The 23,439-nt window shown below is 41.9% G+C and overlaps 1 protein-coding gene across 4 annotated transcripts in view; it reads left to right on the top strand.

The window, feature by feature from the left end:
* Positions 1–23,439, top strand: part of NR3C2 (nuclear receptor subfamily 3 group C member 2) — a 210,078-nt gene that overhangs the window by 171,005 nt on the left and 15,634 nt on the right. For all 4 annotated transcript variants that reach the window (XM_071753695.1, XM_071753696.1, XM_071753698.1 and 1 more), the window contains exons 5-7: positions 1,281–1,619; positions 2,023–2,167; positions 20,911–21,041. In XM_071753695.1, coding sequence (XP_071609796.1) covers positions 1,281–1,619; positions 2,023–2,167; positions 20,911–21,041 — 615 coding nt within the window. The remainder of the gene's footprint in view (positions 1–1,280; positions 1,620–2,022; positions 2,168–20,910; positions 21,042–23,439) is intronic.

Raw genomic sequence — 23,439 nt, forward strand, 5'->3', positions numbered from 1 at the left:
GGAGGGGAATTGGTGACAGGGGAAAAACCTCAAGGAGATAGACTTGGGACATGGCATGGACTAATAATGGTGTTTGCAGTAGTATTCTAAGTGGGAGTGAGATAGACTTACATTTACTGATGTCAGTAACAGGGATGTTGCAATAAGTGAGAGACAGGGCGATAAAAGTCCAGACAAGGGTTTTAGCTGTACACAGAGAGATAAGAAAGACCATAGTTGAGAGAAGTCACTCTGGAAGAGCTGTGAGCATTTAAATTTAGTTCATTATTTATTGATTTTAAAGTTTTAGTCATGTTTTTCTGTCATGAAAAGGGAAGTTGTGGGCCTTTGGTTTGGTTTTCCGTTGTGTTTTGTTGGTTGGTTTGATTTGTTTTGTTTTTTTAATTTGTTTGCTTTTTTATTTCCCATTTTTTCCTCCTGCTGCAAGATTGTTTTGCTGGGACAGGAGCAGAGCTTTCTGCTTGCTGGCCTATCTGTGCTTCACATGGCAAAGCTGGGAAGGCAGCTGACAGAATGGCTGGCATCTCTGCAAGGAGTGGAAGCACGCTAGAGTTGCTATCTTCTGAGAATTCTTAGTAAAGAAATGGAAAAAAGAAAAAAAAGAAGTTGGGAGGCAGGGGTGAGGAAGGCAAATCAATAGAGAAATGTTGATTGCAGTGAGAAAGGTGTTAACACAGGGCTTAGTGTTCTTTCTTGAACTGGGTGAATATTTTTATCATGAATGGGGCAAAGCTCTTATGGAAGTATCAAAGCAGCAAAAGCAAAGGGACTGGCTTAGGCTGTTCAAAATGGATTGATTGCATTTCAAGTTGAGATGCAGCCAAGAGTGGATACCAGGATGTAAAACTTTAGGAGGACTCTGGGCCTCCTAATTTTATGCATTATCAGGGAGATTTCTTTTGATAACCAAATGCAGTGGAAAGCATGAATTACAGAGTTGTAGGTGATAAGTGGTTCCTCTAAGCTACAAAACAAATAAACTTCTGAAATCTTTAATTGGTACCAACCACAGTAAGAAGAATGTTTTATGCATGTCTCTATGGAGACAGTTACTGGGTGTTCTGTCACTTATAAAAGCATCCAGTAAAGCAACAGAAATGAGCTTACATGTGTCTTCTGGTCCTTTTTCCAGTGTAACAATACTGCAGGCAGTGAGGTATTTCTTTAGCATCCTGCACCTGTTTCACTTCAGAACTTACAGATGCTTCAATTTTTTTATAAAGTCAAGGTTATGCAAGCTTTCTATCCTGACTTGGTTCTCGTGTTTTTCATTTGCACAGCTCGGAAGTCCAAAAAGTTGGGGAAATTGAAAGGGATGCACGAGGAGCAGCCACAGCAGCGGCAGCAGCCACCACCCCAGAGCCCCGAGGAGGGGACAACGTACATCGCGCCTGTGACTGAGCCCTCTGTAAACACAGCACTAGTGCCCCACATGTCTGCTATCTCACCAGCACTTACTCCCTCTCCTGTTAAGATCCTTGAAAGCATTGAACCAGAGATCGTGTACGCAGGTTATGACAGTTCAAAGCCAGACACTGCAGAGTACCTGCTTTCCACCTTGAACCGCCTGGCTGGCAAGCAGATGATTCAGGTGGTGAAGTGGGCAAAGATACTTCCAGGTAGGCATGTGGTGAAATTCCTCTTCACTGTTTATTTTAGCTTAATCAACTATTCGGTGATAAATTGCATTCTTTCATCTGTGGGCTGCGTTGAAAACCTTCACGGGGTGTGTGAGATGAGCGTCTGAGACAAGGTCGTTGGGTTTTTTGATTAATGTTAATTTCATGTCTGGGATTGATATTTTAAAAGCTTTCATTTTGAATAATAGCCTCATAAGAAGAAAGCATGTTTTGTCCCTGGAATGAAAAATGACAGTTTTGTTTTTTAAGAAGTATACTTTGTGGAAGTGTTGCTCTTGTTTGTGAATACTAGAAAAATAATGAATAATGTATTCAGTGCTGGTTTGGCCAAGACTTGTGGAGTGCAATGTAGGTGATGGGTATTTTCTGGTTTGATCTCTAGGATTTAGAAACTTGCCTCTCGAGGACCAAATTACTTTAATTCAGTATTCATGGATGTGTCTGTCATCGTTTGCCTTGAGTTGGAGATCGTACAAACATACAAACAGCCAGTTCCTCTATTTTGCTCCAGACCTGATCTTTGATGAGTAAGTATTTCTTAGTTGTCCTTTTCAGCACAGGCATGAAGAATTGCTCTGTCTTTATTTAGTTTTCAGACATATCTTCAGTCTAAGAAATTCTAGGCTAATTCTGGCTTAAAAAGTAGGTTTGTTGTTTGGGGTTTTTTTCTTTGGTCCTGTGTTCAACTGGCAAAGCTTTGCTTCTGCCATCCGCTTCTCCTTATGCATGTGGATGTGTTCTCAAACCAGAACCATCCTGCTGGCTTGAAATGTGACTGATGCAGAGCAAAGATTTATAGAAAAAAAAGCAACGGCAAAACAAAACATTTTTTAGTATCTATTGGAGCTTGGAAAAATATCTTAACTTCTAGGAATTGTGAATGTTTATATTGCCAGTTTTTTTCAGAGCAGTCATTTAATGGTGCTTTTTTTAACAATATACAGCTGTTCAATGTGTTTTCTTGACAGTCTTAATTACCCTTCTTTGCAAGCATGAAAGAAGCCAAAATGTTTTTTCAGTAGTGAAACATAGCTTCTTTTACGATGCATTCAGACAAAAAGAAGAATCAACCAAGGAATGAGTCCTTCTGAATATGTGTGTTACTTCATATTCTAAGTTAGTGTTCTTGTGTTCTGCTTTTGATGAGTATAATTTAATTTCTCTTCTACTCGCTTAGTGTTTATTCCAAGACAGTAAAGTCAAAATTTAAGCAAATACACAGGCAGTCAAACTGCATATGCTTATCCCAGAAGGTTTGGAGTATTTTTTTTCTAGAGGTAAAAATGAGTCATAATCAATAGGATATGGGTGCTCTTAAGAAGAAAAGAAGGAAAACATAACAAAACAAAACAAAAAACAAAAAAACAAAAAAAAACAGGGAAAAAATGAACAAGTAACTTCACACTCAATCTCCTGAAGTCTTCTTAAATGTTCTCTTGGAGGAGATACTTTGTTGCTCTTCATCTTGATAGTCCTTCTTTGATTTAGGAATCCCTAAATAATTAATGTGCATGAGATTGTGCCCTAAGCAGTGAGCAATATCAAAGGTGGATTGTTGGTTTGGTTTTGGTTTGTTTTTTTAAGTGGAGGAACTGGTGATTAAGTGCATGTGGTTGAAAATGTGTTGTCAGCCATTTTCATTGTTGAAAGCATTTCTACTGCAACTTGGACATTAAAAAATCATCACAGGAAAAAAGTGTCTGCAGCTAAAGAGAAATAAAAATGTGAATTTTCAAGAGTTTAGTTCTCCCGGGGAAAGGTAAACTGAAAGTTCAAACGCAGAAGCAGCTTTTCCTCATCTGAAGAAAGCCATGGGAAGGATCACAATTAGGCAGGGAAATCGATCCCTCTTGCAATAAGTCTGTGCATCACTGGTGTTCCTGATGGTGCAGCTAGAAGCACCTTTCAGAAGTCAAGATCAATTGTGAGTTGTATGCTGCTTGAAGGTAGGTGCCTGCAGGATTCTACTGAGGTTGAGGTTGGTACACAGGTGGGAAAAACAGTTCAGTGTCATGGAGTGCAAAATAAAATCATCCAAAACCAGATAGTGGTTACTATCTAATAATAAACTGTCTAATAAAAACATCCCAAACCATAAGATTGAGGTCTGGTGGTCCACATCTCTAACAGTGTACTCATTGCAGAGATACTGAAGTTGTCAGAAGGTCTTTGGTTCTAAAGAGAAGAAACATAAATTGCCTGTTGCTGGACTGAGCTGTAAGATGTGGGACAGGAGCATGTGAAGTAGCTAATCAGTGAAAGAAGTTTCTTTGGAGGTAAAAGGATAGGAGTTCAATACTTAATCCAAACCAGTCATGAGCGTATCTCTGGAATGAGATTGTTTTTCTCACTTTGCTCATGTTTCATACTTGATGGGAATCACAGGAGACATTTTTTTCAAGTTTCTCACATTGCTGTTCAGGGTGGTAGTTGTGAAACTGTATTTGGAGTATGAGTTTTGGGCTCCCTGGCACAAGAAAGTTATTGAGAAGATTCAGAGAGCCCTGCAGAGCCTGGCCAGGGTGGCTGGGAGCAGGCTGGGACAGCCAGGGAGCTGAGCTCCCACAGCAAGAAGAAGGCCATGTTGAGTTTAGTGGGTGCCCAGAGAGACCCTGGAGTCTCTGCCTTTGAAGATGTCCAAGCCATGACTGGGCTAATCCCTGATCATTCTGCTCCAGTTTTGACAATAGCCCTGCTGTGAGCCGGGGGATTTCAGACCTTCAGAGGTTCCCCTCCCAGGCTAAATTATTTCACGATTCCAAGTTCATGAGATGCAGTGCTTTTCCCAGTTTTGACATGAAAGGTCAGAGTTGAATTACTGGAATTGTACCAGTCAGCCAGTAACAGTTCAGTGGAGAAAGGATTCAGATGAGCATTCAGTAACACATATTTCTTTTTTGTGAGAATACACTGCTTTGAAGCTTTGCTCTGGAATTTCTGAAGACTGGTCTTGCCTTTACTTTTTGAGTAACATGAACTTGGAGATGTAAGTAAAAACACGGGCCTTAATTTCTGTGCCGCAAGGTTTATCAGACCACTCTTAAGGTTCACTTGATGCAATTTTGTGAGTGTTTTACCACCCTTGGCACTTTAGACGTGTATTAATTGATGCAGAGTGAAAGGGCCATCCTTTAAAATTACTTTTCCTCTGCTGGATTGAGAGAGTTATGGTCCTGTTATCATCTGGCCAAGATTTTCTTTGTATTTCTTCATATTGTGCCTGGAGAGGTCATTTCCCGACTCTGTGCAAGAAGGAATTAGGAGGGTCCCTGGCTGGTTGGGTGCACTCAGTGCCCCAGAGGATTCAGCATTTTCTTCAATGAACAGTCAAAAAAGAGTGAAAGTTGAGGCTGGCATTACCAGAATTATGTTGCTTTGTTTTACATTAAATGAATTTTCCGTTTTCTCTTAGCTGCTGTGAATAAAAGGAAGTCGTAATGTTTCTGGAAGGCTGTGATACATGATCTTGTTTTCTTTCTTGCTCTGGAGGACTGTAAACAAGGCAAATAACAAATGAGGAGCTCTGTTGTTAATAGCTGTTAAATGTACCTTTGGTTGTATAAATGCTGTGCAAAATGCCTCCCTCCTAATGTGTGACTGGATTTCCTGTTAGGCTTAGGGAAGGCTGGAAATATTTGTCTGCCTTCATTTAGTCATGTTACATATCTAAATAAGTGAACTGTTTGTCTTTCTGGATCGTGTGTATATTCCTTTGCTTTAATTGGGCTTGGAGTAAATGTGATGCTGTGAATTGAGGGGTAAGGAAATGGCTGCTCAGCCTGTTACAGAAATGCCTAAAAAGAGGCATAAAATAGTCCAGTGTGTTTCATGCTGTATCTAATTTATAGTATGTGGGTTTTTTTTTAAATCTATTTATTTTCTAGTTTAATAGTTGTAATCAAAACTAATATTCTGTATACATAACTTTAGTTTTAATCCACAGTAAATCTTTAAAAGACTGTCATATATGTGGCACCATGTAATTTCTATTGCAGGTAAACACTTAAAGGATGACTGTTGCATGTGTAATAATACTCAAAAGATGTTGCAATACTGTCCTTAAGGCTGCAAGTGCAAGCTGCAAAATTCCAAGATCAAGGTCATCTGTGAAACTGTAGTTTGAGTCCTTTGGCTACCTGCTTTGTATCCATAATCAAACCTAACTGTGCTTTTGTTGTGACTCCCTTTTGTTGCTCATAGAATCGCTGAATGGTTTGAGATGGAAGTCACCCCAAAGATCTCCTAGTGCCAATCCCCCTCCATGGGCAGAGACACCTCCCACTGCACCAGGTTGATCAAAGTCTTGTCCAACCCACCTTTGAACACCTTCAGGAATGGGGTATCCACAGCCTCCTTGGGCGACCTGTTCCAGGGTCTCATTGCATTTATAGTGAAGAATTTCTTCCTAACATCTGACCTAAATATAGCCTAAATTTTCCCAGTCTAAAGCCATTACTCAGACAATCACTACATGCCTATGTAAAAACTCCCTCCCCAGCTTTCCTGTAGCCCCTTCAGGTCCTGGAAGGTTCCTACAATGTCTCTCTGGAACCTTCCCTTCTCCAGGTGGAACAAACCCAATTCTCTCAAGTCTCTATTTATATTTATTCTTCAGCCCTCTGAGCATCTCTGTGGCCTCGCTTCAACAGTTCCATGCCCTTCCTGGACACAGTTCCAGGTGAGGTCTCACAAGAGCAGAGAAGGAGAATCTCCTCACGTGTCCTGCTGACCACGCTTCTTGTGATGCAGCCCAGGATATGGTGGGCTGCAAGCTCACAAATTGGATATCCTGAAGGGATGATACAGGATTATTTGGGAGAGACTTGGATTTTTGCTTTACTTGTTCCAATGAAGAAGCCTTACCTTGAGTGGATCTAGGGATTTGAGAGAACAGAGAGCAATTAATGGGGAAGACTTTCTTGAAACATGATGTTATGTTTCAAACTGGAAACCTGGAGATTCTTTTTGGATCCCACAAGGACAAAGTAAAGATAGCACAGCATGAGGTGCATCTACATGACTTTATTTAAAAACAGACATAACTGGTAAGCCCTAAAACTATAGTTGTTATCCCAGTCTTATAGAGAAAAGAGAAGAGGAGAGGAGAGGAGAGGAGAGGAGAGGAGAGGAGAGGAGAGGAGAGGAGAGGAGAGGAGAGGAGAGGAGAGGAGAGGAGAGGAGAGGAGAGGAGAGGAGAGGAGAGGAGAGGAGAGGAGAGGAGAGGAGAGGAGAGGAGAGGAGAGAGAAGGAGAGAGAAGGAGAGAGAAGGAGAGAGAAGGAGAGAGAAGAAGAGAGAAGAAGAGAGAAGGAAAGAGAGAGAGAAAGAAGGAAAGGGAGAATAGAGCATGACCCAAAGATAGAGGAAGAGAGACAAGCCGAGAATCTATCGGTGTCCTGTTGGTCTCGTGTTATAGAAGGGGGTGATGACCCCATTCTAGGAGAGGGGCCCAGGGGTTAGTGTCTTTGTATTAGTTACTCCTTTTATTCCTTGCTGTGCCCCGCAGCCAACAGCCAATCATTGCTCATCCTCACTGGAAAGCTCCCTTGAGTGGTCACCTCCCTTGTAGTTTGCAGGATTCTTCAATCTGCAGAATGAACCGTTTCTGGCTCTTTGTTTTCCCCTCATTGTTTCTCCCCATTAACAGTCTCTCCTCTGGTCAAGGAGCTGTTTTTTCTCAAACTTTATGGCTTCCTCTTATCAAGGAACCTTTATGGCCTCCCCTCTTACCTCTTCCCAAGATGGCTCGTCTCAAGGCCTTCAGACTGGTCAAGACAAATGCCTAAGACACATTATATGTGTCAGAAGACTGTTCCTTATTCAGGACCTAAGCTCTGAAACGTCCGTTTTCCTGCTGCAAAGTAACAGAAATCCCACAATAAAAAAAAAAATTACTGGTGTTTGTTTAGCTCAAAGGAGGGAGAAGATTTCTCTTAAGATTTACCCAAAGACTTTAGCTGAAATTTTCTAATCTAATACAACCTGATGCAGGCACATGCATGGACAATTTAAGTCTGGAGCATTAAATTGGTAAAATTATACACAGCTGAAAGCAGGAAGCTGAGTGGTGCTGCTTGGAATGGGTTGCAAGAACAAAGCAAGATATGTAGCAAAATACAGTGTTTTTTAACACTAGCTTATTTCCAGGGGCTCTGTCTGAAGCTATGCAAAATGGATTATTTGCTACAGGGATCAGTCTAAAACATGATTTTAAAGATGTGGTCCTGGAAGGTAGGGGAGTTAGCTTCAAAGGCCCTTGGCCTGTCCCTTGCTGAGTGAATTAATCATTGAACTTAGAGTTGAAATGACTGTTTTTCTGTTGGTGTGCTTTTGAAGGAAAACTCCCTAAAGTTTTTGAAAGAGAGAGTGTGACAGGTTAGGTCCTAGAAGAAATCTGATGATCAGCATCTTGCAATCATAGGAGTTTATGTGTTTGCAGTGCAGAAGTCAGATGCCTGAAACCCAAGGCAAGGGATGCTCCTTCTTGCTTGTGTTTCTGTGATCGTCCCGGGCAGCTGTTGCCTCACTGGCTCATGGTGGCAACCTCCCAGGTATCTGCTTCCACCCATACATTCAGTCAGGCCATTGGCTGGCAGCCTCTCAGAGGCTCAGGAAGGGATGAAAAGCATTTATGAGTGCAGCACTGCCAACAGAAACCCAGCAGGAGCCAAAGGATGGTGTGGCAGGGATCCTTGGTGCCCTGATGTGGGAAAGCAGTGGGATGGGGGCTGCCTTCAGAGCCGCCGCTTGCCCTCTCAGCACATATCCCCCATATCCCCACATATCATGGCAAGGAAAAGGGCAAAAACCCAGCTGATGGCATTGCTGGTGAATAGCAAAAATCTACCTGTGCATCCTCTTTGGCAGGCGTTCATTTCCGCTAGCAAAAAGAAAAGAGAGGGCCAGATGGACACTGGAGTTCCCTTCCAGGTCTCCATTTTTCTTTTGATTTTAGGTTTTTACTTGGTCTCTAACTTCTAACTCCTTGAGGACTTCTGGAGAATGAACCCCGATTCCAAAATTGTTCACTCTTTTTAGGAATTTTACCCAAATTATCTTATTTACCATTCTAGACTTATCTAGCTGAAACATAGCAATGATGTGGGATACTGAAAGAAGTCAGTGATCCTGAGACCCCCTGTTGAGACACTTGAGTACATTGAAGTATGACATCAGCATTTCAACAGTATTTTGCAAATGCACCCAGTATTTCAACAGTATTTTGCAAATGCACCCAATGACTACATATGTTCTGTGTGTTTTCTTACTCCTTTGATTTTTACGGGTTTGTCATCTGTTGCATGAAGAACAAATGGTAGGTTCATAAGTGTGTAGATTCTGAATTTCCTGGCCATTGTTCTTCTACATTTCATTGGATTTTTACAGACATTTTTTACCTGAGTCAAGGACTTGAGGGTTTCCCTGATAAAAACAGCATTAGTCATTGCACAAGGTACTCATAAGTATTAAAGTGAACTCAAACCCCAGTCAAAAAACTGGGAGCAGTTCTCACATGGATTGGCTTCAGCAATGTCTTTTTTCCATCTCTCAGATTATTGTGTTACATCATATGCAGCTCAATCCTTAGACCAAAAAGGTTTCAGCTGGGGAAGGACTTACTGACTGTTATATACAAAATATTAAGAGCAGAATATACCAATTGACTTGTTCATTGATGCTTTTGACTGGTAGGGCAAAAATGCAGGATGTAGATCTAAGAAGTGGCTCTCTTTTCATTATTGCCATTTCAGGCTTTTGTGGCACTCCTGAACCCTTTTCTAGTTTGCAGTGCAGTATGGATGGCTTTTTCATTATAAAATCCAATCATCTACTCCAGATAGTATAACCCAGTAATACCCTGTATGTAGTGTAGTTCAACAAACTAACAAAGGTTACTACAATTTAGTGTACATCATTCCTTTAAGATGCAAGTTTTAAAAATAAAGATGTAGAATTGGAAGGATTTTTCATGCTATGCCTTTGGTAATTGCCCTGAGCATGAAATTTTAAAATTTAAAAGCAGGCAGAGGTTGATATTATCAATAGAGGAAAAACAGAGAATCCATTTTTCGAATGAGAAAGCTGATGCAGGGCAAGTGAAGCAGAGATAGAAACACGGCTTCGGTACACAGAGATTTCTGTGAAGTTGCTGTTCTGATGTTGTGAGATATGAATGGGCAGAGGATTTTGTAACATCCAGGGCAGTTGTGAAATTACACTGAGAATTAAGTTGCAGCTTGGCAGAGTATCTAAGATTTTGTTTTAAATCTGCATTTATTAATTATGGGTATTTTATTAGTAAATAGCATGCTCACTGTATTTTCATTATATTCCTGATATATTCTTATAATGTACTTGTGGAAGCTGGGACTGTTAGGATTTGGTAAATCTTCCTGGTATTCTGATTTCTATAGTAACAGCGGGAAGATAGATGTAATAAAATAAGCAGAATATTTAAGATCAGTGGATCTTTTTAACCTTTTATACCTTGGAGGGGAGATGATTACTTAGATCATCCATGAGTGGTGATAAATCAAATAAGTAAATTTTTAATGTTTCAAAGATTCCTTTTTCCCTTTTTATATTTTCCAGGATTATGACTGTTAACCTTTTTTTAAAATATTTTTTTCCAATTCTGTCTGAATTCAGGTACGTTTTTGTAATACCTTTCATCTTTTAATTAGTATTACCACAGTGATTGTTGATAAGAGTTGTCAGTGTTAATTCTTTGTTATTAAATTGTGTCTGATCACTGATCTTATTAAAAGGTCAGTGAGCACTCTTCAATATCCCACCCTGCATGATTTTTGCTTGCATATGTTATTTTGAAGAGGTGTACTGCATTCATACAACTTAAACTGTCAGTACATTGAGAAGTGGGTATATTTATCAGTACATTTTTTATATATGTTCTTACCATTATTTACTTTTTCATGGTGTGCAGCTCAGTTCCTATCTGGAGACTTATATGAAAGGATTTTTTTTTTTTTTACATACCCACCCCAAAACAGGGCAGACACAGAAGGAAATTTGAACAGCGAAGGTCATACCTGTTCATAACAGATGTAATATGCTTTAACTAGATTTTCCAAGTTGTATTTTGCTTTTTCTTTGCAAACAGGTCCACAGGTGGGCAAAACAATAGGTTCAGCCTCATTGCATACATTTCTAAAGGCTCTGTCTTTTATTGCCTTTACATCTAAACAATTTTTGAACTCCGAGGGTATTTTAGTTAAAGCTTTGAGACTGTAAAGGAAAACATGAGATAAAGTAAGTTAAGGAGATCTGTAAGAATGAGAAAACTGTTAGAAAAAAGGTCCCTCTAGTGTAGTTTCCCTTCTTTTAAATTGGCCAATTGCAAGGAAAGTGTAAGATCAGGACAAGGGTAAAATGATACTTCTTCATTTACCTGTTCCAGCAGTCAGTGATTCAGGTACTCTCTGAGTGGGAGATCATATTTGGACAGTTGTGCTTAATAACCCTGTGTATCTGTCTTCTGTGAATTTGCCTAGTACCTTTCTGAATACATTTATAATATTGACATCCAAAATGTTCTGTGGCAGTCACTCCTGCAATTTAATTACACATATTTGTTCGATGGAGACACTTCTGAAGCAGGTAGCGGATCATTTAATGGAGAGCCACTTCATTCTTGTGTTTGAAGTAGTAATGGATATATTCCTTTGCATCCTGTGTATGCTATTTATCACTTATAGATCCCTGTCAAGTCCTATTGTTTAGTCTATGAGCTGAAGAATCAGATAGTCAATTGAATCTCCCCTTGTATATCAGTTGTTTGCTACACCTGGCCATCCTCATCTCCTCCTTCAAGACTTTTGCTAACCTGTTGTGTTAATTTTAGGAGGAGACCAGACTGCCACGCTGTGTTTGAGTGCAGTGGATTTACGCAGTAGCCAATTCTGTCTTGCTCTTGTCTTTTCTTCTCACACCCTTTGCTTTTTTGACCATTATTAAACACTCAGCAAGCATTTGCAAAAGGCAGAAGCTCCAAAACCTGTTCCAAGTTACACTTAGTTCTCTTTATTGTGTGATGCTTGCTAATTTAGAGCCAGTTATTTTGTATGCATGCTGGAAGATGGTTATGCTGTCTTCATTTTCTTACAATTGGTGATTTTCACCTTCCATTTTGTCAGGCAGCCACACAATTTTGCAAGGTTTTTCAGCAACTTTTCACAGGCAGCTCTTAATTTCATCATCTGGAGTCACCAGCAAGCTCTGTTGCTTCCGTAGGTCTGATTTTTTTTTCAGATGATGTATAAGTATAGTTTTCAGCCCAGGCCCCAGTACAGAGCTCTGTGAGACTTCCCTGGTAACCTCTATTACTTTTGAGAGATGTCCATTTATTATTACCCTTGGTCTCCTATTTTTAAGCTGCTAATAATCCATGAAGATCCCTCCTCCATATCCCTAAGCTCTATTTAAGAGAGATGTGAAAATTTCTTCCTGAGAGCTTTAAAATCCAACTTTGCCATGATTGCATTCCCACATATCTCCCTCCTGATGCAAAGCTCAGTGTGCAGAAGGTCCTAGACCAGTAATTACCCCTGCTGGCATGCTGACAGACAGTATTGCAGCCCATACCCAAGATGCATGCCCCAGTTTCCTTTGTGTGGAAACCAGGGCAGAGGAGAGGAGGAGGAGGGCTGGTGTTTGCTTAGGTCTCACCCCATATGGCTGTGGGATGCAGCTAGACCTGGCATGTGCAAAGCATTTCCATCTTACAGACATTGCCTATATTGATCAGAGCATCCTTGTGCTGTTGTCAGAGCACTCATACAGATTTGTGAGACATGACCTCTTTTTGCCAAAGCTCTGCTGCCTTTCTTCCCTTATAGCATATTTATTAATGCTCCTCTTCCAATCATTTTGCTGGATACAGAAAGGGGGCTTCCTAGCCTCTGGTCTCCTGAGTGCTTCTTCCCCACTCCCACATCCATTTTGAGAAATTAGTCACGTTTGTCACCTTCCATGCCTTTTATAAGGGCAATTTAAGCAATAAGCTGCACAGCAGACTTAGTAGTTCAGCAATTCTGTATTTAAGTTACTTTACAGCTTGTGGATGGATGCCATCTGGTCTCAGTGATTTATTACTATTCATTTTAATGGATTTTTTTCTTTCTTTCTTTCTAAACTCTCTTCTCACTTCAATCTGAAACTAGTTCTCACACTCACTTACTGAACAGGAGACTGGTACAGAGCCTTTCTGGAGTCCTATACAGAGAGCACTGATGCAAAGGTTTTATTTAACTTTACTGCTATGATGTAATCTTTCTAAAACACTTCTTTTTTCATCTGGATCATCCGCTGGCCCAGTGGATGTTTTGTCAGGTTTCCAACTTGTGATGTCTTTTAAGGGGTTTGACTGTGAGTTTTTATGACTTTAGAATGTGACTTCAGAATGAAGACTTGTCCAGTGATTTTACATGTATCTTACATAATTATGCTCTCTTAGTAGTATTGTCTCAGCATGACTTTGGGACATCTACAAGGCTTTTGAGAGGGTGTCTTTTTTCTTCTCTCAAGGTCCTTGACAGGAAGCACTAGGACAGAGAAGAGGTTTGTTCCTTTCAAGTGTCTGTTTGAACATGGTGCTGCTTTAATCTTTCTGCACATCAATGAGCTGTTTGTTGGCATCTCCAAGGGCCTTTCACATGCACAGTGCTTCCTTTCGCTACTTCCTGGATAGAGTTAAAGATTAATCTTCCAGATTAAAAGAAAAATGAGGAAGTAGTTTCTCTAAACTGGTATGAGAGGAAGGCATGCCTCCGTTGAATTCCAGAAAATGCCAAGCTTTGCATGACACCACGAGCAAAGCCTTGGTTTCTGAGGCATTGTTGGCACAAGAGGAGAATTACTGCTCTATGTGGAATACAGCAGCAACTTTGCTGATGAACCATTGCAAGTGGCAGTGAGCTCTGGCATAATGGATGTCAAAAGGATACGTAATGGGCACCTCTTCTGGCTGGGGATACCTATCTCTGATGAGATCATTGGCACTTATTATTGAATGTGATATTGAAAAAGCATTTTGGTAAAGGCATTATTATGTATTCTCTCATTTAAACTGTGATTTGTCTCTTTTGGACTGCAAATGACAACCAAAAAGAGAGTATTTGGTATCAGCATTCTGCTAACTGTTAATTCCAGCAGATACTTGGGTTTGTTTTGGTTTGGGTTTGATTTTTTTTTGCTGTTGGTGTGCTTGAGATTTTAGGGTTATATAACAGGGGGATTGTTAGGTTGGATTTTAGCACAAGTTCTGGGTTACTGACTGGGAGCTGAAACTCTCCTTTGGCAATGGTTACATCCAGGAGCTGTTGCCAGTTCCTTTGTTGAGAGGCATAAAACAGGAGGGCACTAAGCTGGTACTTTAAATGAGCTCTGAATTTCTTAGTACCAGTTACCTGGGACTGAATTCTCTGAAATTACCAGGAGGAGGACTTTCTTGGGGGAAAAGTAGTTTTCGGGATTTGACTCCTTTAAGTTCAGTCTAAAAATTAACAACTTTGTATGCCTGGGTGGCTAAAGCTTACAGAATACCAGCTATGTCTGTAGATCTGTTTTGATGTGACCTTTTTCCCATTGTCAGAGTTTGGCACTCGTAGTCCTGAGTCTAATCCCTGTTTCGTCCTGGGTTCAGCAGCTGCTTCTGCCACAGGAATTGGTGTGGCAGTGTTGGTGTTCCCAGCTACACACCTGTGACTCTGCAGCATCCAGGAGAGAAGCTTTTGGGGTTAAATGTTTTAACTCTGGTGACAGTGGGTTTCTGCATTCTTGTTGGCAGGGTTGGTTCAGGGAGTTCATTACTGAAGTACTTCTCTGTCAACACCTTTTTGAACAGGAAATCTGTCTTTCTTTCACTGTGCTTCCTTTCAGGGAGCCACATCCTCCTGTTGCATGTCAGATTCCTGCAGGAGCACAGCAGCAGTTTATGCATGAGGCAGTTCAGCAGAATTAGCCAAAATGGCCTGGGAATGTAGGAGGATGCTGAAAATCCAGACTGCCACAGGGGGATGAGGCAAAGGGCACTCGGTTTCTGGTTTGGTTTGGTTTGTTTTTTTCCCTGGGCCTGATATGAGGTAAGTGTTTTCCAGCAGCACAATAGAGCAGGCAGCCAGGGGCTGTGATGTTGGAACCTGGCCGAGAGCTGCCCGCGCTTTGGTAGGCAGCAGAGTGGTCGTCTGAGGCTGTCACCTTTATTTTACCTCTGGGCTAACACTTGGCTGGATAAATCACCTAATTCCCAGCTCATGTTTATCCATGGTAGTTTAACTACCTGCAGGGTAATGGTTGAATTCTCTATCCCTTACTGCTTAGGGTGAGCATCTGCTGCCTTTTCAGGAGGAGGAGGGAGGTTGCTGGTGGTGCTGAAGATGAAGTATTTATCTCTATTGGCTTACTGACAAGTCAAAGGAAAAAAAGGTCATGACACCCATTTCTCTCCAGTAGAAGTTATGATAAGACTGCCATTAATTTCAACAGGATTGAGTACCTGCATTTTCCATCAATGCAAGGTAACAGGTATTATTTCCTTCCTGGAAGGAGGTGGCTCTAATGCTGTAGAAGTTGAAGGCAGTGTGTTGAACAGAGTATGTTTTGTCTCTCTCTGCTGTGGTTTGCAGAGTGAGCAGAGATTAGAAAGTGCTGAATAAGAAATAAGTGCTAAATGAAAAGTCATAATTTAATTTTGCCTGAATTCTGCATGTATTTTGGCTTGGGTTTTGATCAGTGCAATAACTTAATGATGCTCCTCCAGTACTGCTGACTTGGGTTGTGTTTATAATGGCTTCAAGATGGGAAACAGGTGTCTGGGTATGGTCCATAGAGCAGAATTGATGTACAGTTGATCCCAATGCTGCCACACGCAATGCAGTGCAGTGATTACCCCTTTGCACAGAAAAACAGGTTTATTTTTGTGTTGTGTCATTCTGTTCCCACTGTTCTTCATGCTAGAGCTGTTGAAGTAGAGTACTCTTTCAAGAAAAAGTAAATTGTTGTCACAATAGTATGGTGGGTTTTTCTTCTCCCAAGAACCTCTAAACTTTTTTCAGACAAGTGAACCCCTCCTAAGGCAGGGAAAATAATTCAGCCAAGGGCTTTTCTGATGAGATGGTTTGAGGGGCTGAAGAAAGGACTCAGTGATCCCATGTACATGCAGTTTTTCCCCCCTTTATCCACTTTTTCATGCCTTACTCTAAGAGTGTCTGGTGATGTTTCCCCTCTCTACCAAGTTCAGTATGACCCCTTCTGGCATGGTGGGAAGCATACCTTGTTTTTTCAGATTTCCAAATAGGTTTTCACCTTCACACCTTTGGCAGCTTTTCTTGTTGAGATGCATTCAGTTTTTTTATTTGTTTTGGTCTTGTTGCAGTTTAATGTGCTTTTGAATTTCCCTGAAAATAATTTTCAATGATGGGCAGGCTTCAGATGGGTACAGGTGTTAGTCTAGGAAAGGAAAGGCTCCAAATTACCAAACTGGGAACAGTTCTTATAGGGCAAAAAGTGTAAAATCAAGAAATATGAAGAATATCAGTTTCTGGAGCTGCTCAAACCTTCATCGCTGTTGTAGTTGGCTGGCTCATCCCTTGGTGAGTTGGGGTATCGGTCCCGTGTCAGCCAGGCACAGAAGCCATTTGCCCTGTCACTTGTCCCTGTGTAAAAGGACAGCTACTTCCAGCAGAGCAGGGGAACAGGAGGAGCTGGGTGTGTTTGCCAGTCTCCCATCCACGTAGTCAGCTCTCTGTGAATAGGTGTTGGGGATGGAAAAGTCTGAGGTGTTGGGCTGGTACTGCAGAGCTGGTTTCCATGCCTACCCATAGAAGGAAGACAGGAGATCTGGAGTCAGTTTGGGAATAAGGATGGCAGAGATGTGAGGAGAGGATGTAGAGATGGCAAGGGGTTAGGAGGAGATCCCAGATCAAGCGGAATGAAAGAGAAGACAAACTCAGGGAGAGTGCCTGGGGTTCTCTCAACTAGGAACACGTTTGCTGCAGTGAAAGAAACCCAAGAGCAGGATCAAACCCCCTCTTTCTACCAAGGTGGTTGAGGTTCCTTGGGGGGCTTTACCAGTGGAGATACTCTCCTTGTCTGTTTTCTTTGGGAAAGGAGGGAGAAGCAACAGCAGATGAGTTCCAGTGAGGATGTGGTGAGCAACTCTATGGCCCCTTAAGACAAGGTCCCAAAGAGGCCCTGCACAGAAATGGGGCAGAGCAGTACCTGGGGCAATGGGCTGGGTGCTGTGGTGCTGTGGGAAGGGTCAGGCAGAATGTGAGCCAGGCATTAAATTAAGCCTGTAAGGGGACACTTGGGGAACTTAAGATGGATTAACTTAAGGTGGAAAGCTTAAAGCTTATTATTATGAAAGGAGGATTAAGCTAAACTGAGCTAATGACACCACTTTTGAATGCATATCCACACAGCAGAGTCAGAGCTTTGGCTTCATGCCTTTTATTACTTAAAAGTACTTACCTTCTTAAATGTCCCTTAAGATGCATATCCTTGTATTCCAGATATTCACATCGTCCATTTTCCACACTGAGAAGTTTATATGCAGTGTCACAGGTAGAACTGGTTTGGGTTCGTTGGGTTTTGCTTTATTTTTTTTTCCTTAAGAAAAAAAAGGTGGGAGGGAGACAGCATAAAAGTTTGTCTTGATTTTTCCCCATGGTGGAAATTAACTAACACAATTTTCAGTCAGTAATAATTTGTAAGCAAGTAATAAATCAACTGAACTGATTTTCAGGAAGGAAACTGAATTGAAATTACAGGTTTGTTGTATTTTAAATAAACCCCTTAGTAACTAGTTCTGTGCATAATTTTATCTCACTACAAACAATGCCATCAGGTTTTCCTTGAGGATAAAGTAGGAATCAGTATTTGGAAGTAGATAAAAGACTACATATTTAAAAAACAGACACACACACATACAAAAAAAAAAAAAAAAAAGAACACAAACTTACTAAAATTCTTCTCTTTAGCCAATCATATAAAAGCAAAATAAATACAAAGAAAACCATAAGAGATAAAAAGTAAAATGTCACAAAAGTGCAATGCAACGTGAAAAAGAGGGGTTGAGTCAGGGTATTTTCAGGTTAGCTGTCAGGGGTTTGCCACACTGTTTAATGAAAGCATAAGAAACCTGAGACAAAACCTCAAAATGTTTTGGTTTTATTTGCTGTGTGGCTTGTGGTATCTGATGACAGATCTGGTGCTTCTCATGTCTGTGGAGATCAGATGAAGGGATGGTCGTAGCTGCTTTACACTCTGAAGCTGGAGAAACTTTGGTGTCCTGCAAAAGTAATACTGGATACAACAGTGTTCTTGTTTTAAATCCTGTGAGTCTCTAGCAGTCTGAAAAACAGCTTGAAATGTTGGGGGTTTTTTAAATACAAATGTCCCTTATCAGTCATTTGCCTTCCAACTTGAGTATGCATCCCTCTGAGCCTCCTGGGAGAGGTCAGTGGGAAGCCTCCATTGTCTGTGTCCTAGACTTGGATTCATTAGTTTTGGGAAGAGGAAGGGGAACAGTTTCAGGGGGAGGGAGATCACTGACTGGACTCTTTCGGGCTCTTTTTCCTTACCTGTCTCTGGGTCAGCTCAGAGGTGCCCACAGCCACCTCACCTCTGGGCCATAACAACCCCCAGGCAGGGAGACCTCAGGCTGTTTAGGTGGTGTCCCTGAAGCAAGGTGTAGGCTGAGTTATGCAGTGGCCAAATGTGAAGAAGCCCCCATCCCTGGCACACTTGATCATCCACCCTAAGGGCATATCCAGACCCCAGGAGAGATCCAGGGGCTTCTGTGCTGGGTTGCCACAACCTGGGCATGGTTACCACCTTGGGCAGACCTGGAGCACGACCCCAGGCAAAGCATATTCAGAAATGCCCATTTGTTTGCATCTGATGCCATTTAATTCTGCAAATCCTTTCCTGTTTCACCCAGTCCCAGATCCTAGGGGTCACTGTGTGCATTCATAGCGTGGCTGGTGTTGGGTGTGCAGGTGGCACCAATAAGTACTGGGTTTGTGTGCTGGTGCCTGTGTGCATCCAGCAGCAGAGGCTGCTCTCCTCACAGGGCCAAGTGGTATTTCAGTCACTGTCCAAAGCTTTCCAAGGGTATTTTTTTTCTATTTGGTTTTTTTTTCGGTTGGTTTTTTTCCCCTGCGGTCCATGATGTATAATAAAAATAAATAAACGTGGCATTACTACTACTATTAAATTTAAAAAAGAAAAAAAAAAGAAGCTGGAAGTTCCTCGTCTCCAGAAGAGGGTGGAGCAGGGGAAAAGTGCAGAGCCCATATAACAATGGGGAGTCTGCTTTATTAGTATTAAGAAGGAAAATAAAATCTGCTCTGGCACTATTGAAATAAAACACTAGGAAGATTACGTCAGTCTTTGTTTGCACACAGTATGATTCTTCTCTTTCACCAGCCAATTTGTATATTTGAAAAGGCTATTGCTTGGTTAAAATAATTAGCTGAACTTCTTCCAATTCCTCAATTATGTGAAAAAAAGTTTTGAAAAAATACAGACAATTGGTTTTGAGCAATTATATATTAAAAAAAAAAATAGTGGTCACTGAACAATTATAGCACCTCATTTAAGTAGCTACACATATATTGTAGTTTCAAAATGAGACAGGCAATGCTCACTGACTCTGCTGTAGCTTTTGTGGTTTGAGATAGCAGCTGTAGAAGTACAGCAAAATCCTAATTCTGCCTGAAACTTATGTGGGATAGGTTAGCTTGGGGCTGCCAAAGAGAAGAGGATTAGAGGCTGAAGCTAAACGTATCAAAGGATATTTAAAGGAAAAAAAAAAGAGTAAACTGGGTACAAGTCGTATCCTGTTATTTTACCATTTAAAAGGTAAAAATCTGTATTAGTGAATGAGATCATCTTATTATATACTCCTTTAGTGCAGACTATTTTAGGTTTTTATTTTAGGAAGAAACATACAGAATTTTTATGTTTCAGTGTTTGAAAAAGAGACCGCTACACCAATTTTGTTGGTAACTCCCTGCAAGAGATCCAGTGTAGGGTGTTAATGAGAACTTCAGTGATTGGGAAATCATTTCTCCTTTTCATCCAGGAAAAGTCATAACCAGAGACTTTGAAATGGAGGTTACTTGGGAAGAGTGCGTAAGTGCTGCTGGTCGAGGCAGTGGTCATCCCAATCATTTCTTAACTTCAGAATCTGCAGTAGACACAAAGTCAACAACACAAATTCATGCATTTTATTTTAATTTTGCTAAACCACTTCCCCATTTTCCAGACCAGCCAGCTGTGTTTTTATGGGACCGTTTTACTCAGGATGAGAAGAGTCAAGATGTCTGCTGACACAGTGGAAATCCCTGATCCCAGGGCTGTGCTGGCTTGCAGACCCAACTGTGCATGGTGGGCAGTGGAGCTCTTTGCCATGGGTTTTCCTGTTGTTGGAGGCTGCTGGGCTGGGGCCAGAGCTGGATGTCCTGGGTGGTGCAGGCTGCAGGTGTGAGGATGTTGGTCCTCCCTGGGCATCCTTTCCCCTGGCTCATCTCTACACCAGACACTTCTGAAGCTCATCTCCACCTGTATGGCAGCAGATGTGGGTTGTATGAGCAACATGATGAGGGTGTCCCTGCTTACTGCGGGGAAGTTGGACTAGGAGACCTTGAGAGGTCCCTTCCAACTCAAATTATTTGATGGTTCTCTGATTTAAAACATGTGCAGTTGGTGCAGGTTCCCCTGTTCCACTGGTTCTGACCCCCGGAGGGGGCTCATTTCCATCAGCCAGGGCAGAGCTGAGCAAATGCCTACACTTCAAATACATTTGAAAACATTTTTGTGAGTTCATGAATGTCACCAGTGAACAAAAGTAGAGTCACCTTTGTTTCTGTTCCTTCCAGGGGGTGTGTGTGTTTGCTGCCTGTGGTCTGCCAGGTAGTAAAGTGAACTCACCCACCAGTTGTGGGTGGTGCAGGAGCTAAACAAGGCGATGCCCATCACCCCCAAAGCTCACAGACAGGGGCTTTTTCTGTCAGCCCAGGAGCACGGGGACCAAGGAGCCCTTCAGGACTGGCAGGGCTCCAGCTTCATCTCTGCAGTCCCCAGCTCCCTTACCTAACCCGAACTTGACGGCTGTGGTGTGTCTTACTGACCTGTGTGATCAGGGCTTCTCTTCCAGGTTGCTCCTCTCTCTCCTCATGTCTGGGTTGCCCCATGCACGTTGAGATCTCCTGTATTTATCATCTGAATTTTGTTTCTTTCTCTTTGCAGGGAACGGATGCGCCAGTCTGCTATGTTTGAACTGTGCCAGGGGATGCACCAGATCAGTCTGCAGTTTGTTCGCTTGCAGCTTAGCTTTGAGGAGTACACTATAATGAAAGTTCTGCTGCTGTTAAGCACAGGTAAGTTAGAGTCATGGTTACATGGGAATACTTAAAAATAACTCCAGTTTGCAAAGAGATGCAGTGATGTTAACTAGTGTGACAAAAGAGCCAAACTGTTTCCAACAGGGATGCAGGAATGAGCCCTGTTTTCTGTCTTAGGGTTTACCTGCAGGTCTTGGTCTCCCTTAGCACAGGTAGTGTCTTTCCAGTTTGAGTGTGACATGGAAGGACAGCATTGCAAGGACAGCAGTGGCTGGGCTTGGGGATTTGCCTCCCCTCTCTGTCCAGGAGCAGCTTGAGTTGGCCAGGCATGCCAAGAAGGCACAACTGTGGGGACAGGGGAGAAATCCCCATTCAACACTCAAGCCACCAGTTTGGGTGATTTATCACCCTCAGATCAAGAGATGTACATGGTATTGCAAAATGTGTCATTTTCCAATGCCTAGTGAATTGAGAATGATAAGCCCTTTCACAGGGCTCTGAAACTTTAATAAATGACAGTGCATGCTTCATTTTTCTCTTGAGTGTTATGTTTGGAGTTTTCTTGAGATACAAAATTTCATCTTGAAGTTTGTTACAGCACTGCATAGTAATTAGCAGGATCTCTTTATCTTATCTTGCTGAAAATATTGAAAAACTCCTGTCGCAGAAGGACTGTATAAATACACAGGGAGTTTGTACATTACTTTCCATCAGTCTTGATGAAAAAGCCAATTACCTGTAAACAAGCTTTCTTCTGTATAATCATACTCCCTTTTGTGGGATCCACTCAGTGGCAGATGAGAACACATCAGCTCGATTGGTGGCCTTTCATGATGTCACTTCAGTGAACTCACTGAGCAAGAATTCCCCACCAGAAGGGAGGCTGGATGTGGGGGCATGGTGCTGGGAGAGGAGGAGCCAGAAATCAAAGGGGCTGTTGTGTTTATTCTGGCTTGCACTTGGAAGCTGTCAGCAGCAGGACACCCACCTGAGGCTGGCAGGGCTGCCCAAGGTCTTGCTCCTCAGAGCTTCTGCCTCTTTGGTGTTGAGCAGTGTCCAGCACACCCTTTGAGACCTTGCTGTCTTCTCCCATCATCCCATCTTCTGCTCCAGCAAGCTGAGAGGGGAAATGAATGGCAAGGAACTAGCATTAGTAGCTCAGCACTGGAAGGCTCTTATTGCTGAGACCACTGAAGGACACCAGAGAGGACTGATAAAGCAGCAGTCTGAGGCATCCAGGAGCCTCCCAGGGGCACATGGGCTACAGGCAGTCAGGTGCCTATGGAAGGATTTGCAGCTTCCAGCAAAGCTGAGAGGCAATCCCTCCAGCCTGGGTGGTGGGAAGGGCACTTTCTCCCTGTCTGCCCTGCCTTTTGTTCAGACCTTGCCCATCCCACCCAGCTTGGTAGCTCTGTGGTTAAGGTATTTACCTTTGAAGGAGGACATGAACCTGCAGTTCCCATCCCAGCTGAAGGGGATTTGGATCTGATAATAGAAACCTCCTAAAGATGTAAATTTTTTGAGCTCTGCTGTCTCCCTTCCTTCTTTTGAAGCCATTCCAGCTCCCTGGGATGGAGAGAAATGGCAACACTTGGGAAATTCTTTGTGTCCTGGCCCCCAGGTTCTGCTGCACCAAGGGTTCAAGGAGGTGATCTGCTGGTGAAACTGGGACTGTGGGGATCTGTACTTATGCTCCAGGGTAGCCCTGGGCATAAATGGGTTTATTTGAAGGTTGTCACTCACTGTCTCTCCAGAAGCAACGTGGATGTGCTCAGGGAATTCTGGTTCCCACAATGTTCTTGAGGGAGTGTCTGGATTGGAGAGTGGTTCTGCTACTTTTAAATCAGCCCTAAAGGGGGAGAATCTTTTTCTAAAGAGTGTAAAGGCATTCTAAAACCAGCAAAATTTAAGTTAGTTATTTATTGTTCTACACTCCCAAGAGTGTTAAATGATGAATTGAGTAACTGAAAAATTGTCAGGTGAGATCAGCTCAGCCAATTAACTTCAGCTATCTGGGTCCCCTTAAAACTCACCCCACAGTCACGAAAGAAAAATACTAAAAATAGTTTGGTTTTGGAGAATCAGCATATTTACAATATATATATAGAGAGAGAAGAAAGGTAAATGGAAATTAAGGTAGTGGTAAAACCCAGAAAGTGTTACGTCAGGAACAGCAAACCTGGTTCTGAATGATTGTGTCTTGATACAGCCTTGTGACAGCAAACACCAGGTTTGTTTTTATTTAATTTCTTTTATTGAAATGTGTGATGAGCAGAGTACAAGTTATTCTGAAACTTTCATGATGACCACATCAAGGAAGTTTCACTTCATTTACACGTGGAAGAAACCACACATTACAACTCAATTGTTTTCTTGCTTTCCACACACCATAGATTTTGGCAGCTTGCCAACAGCATTGCTGCATTTAATAAGT

The sequence above is a fragment of the Heliangelus exortis genome, chromosome 10 (genome assembly GCF_036169615.1).
Source record: "Heliangelus exortis chromosome 10, bHelExo1.hap1, whole genome shotgun sequence".
Taxonomy (NCBI): domain Eukaryota; kingdom Metazoa; phylum Chordata; class Aves; order Apodiformes; family Trochilidae; genus Heliangelus; species Heliangelus exortis.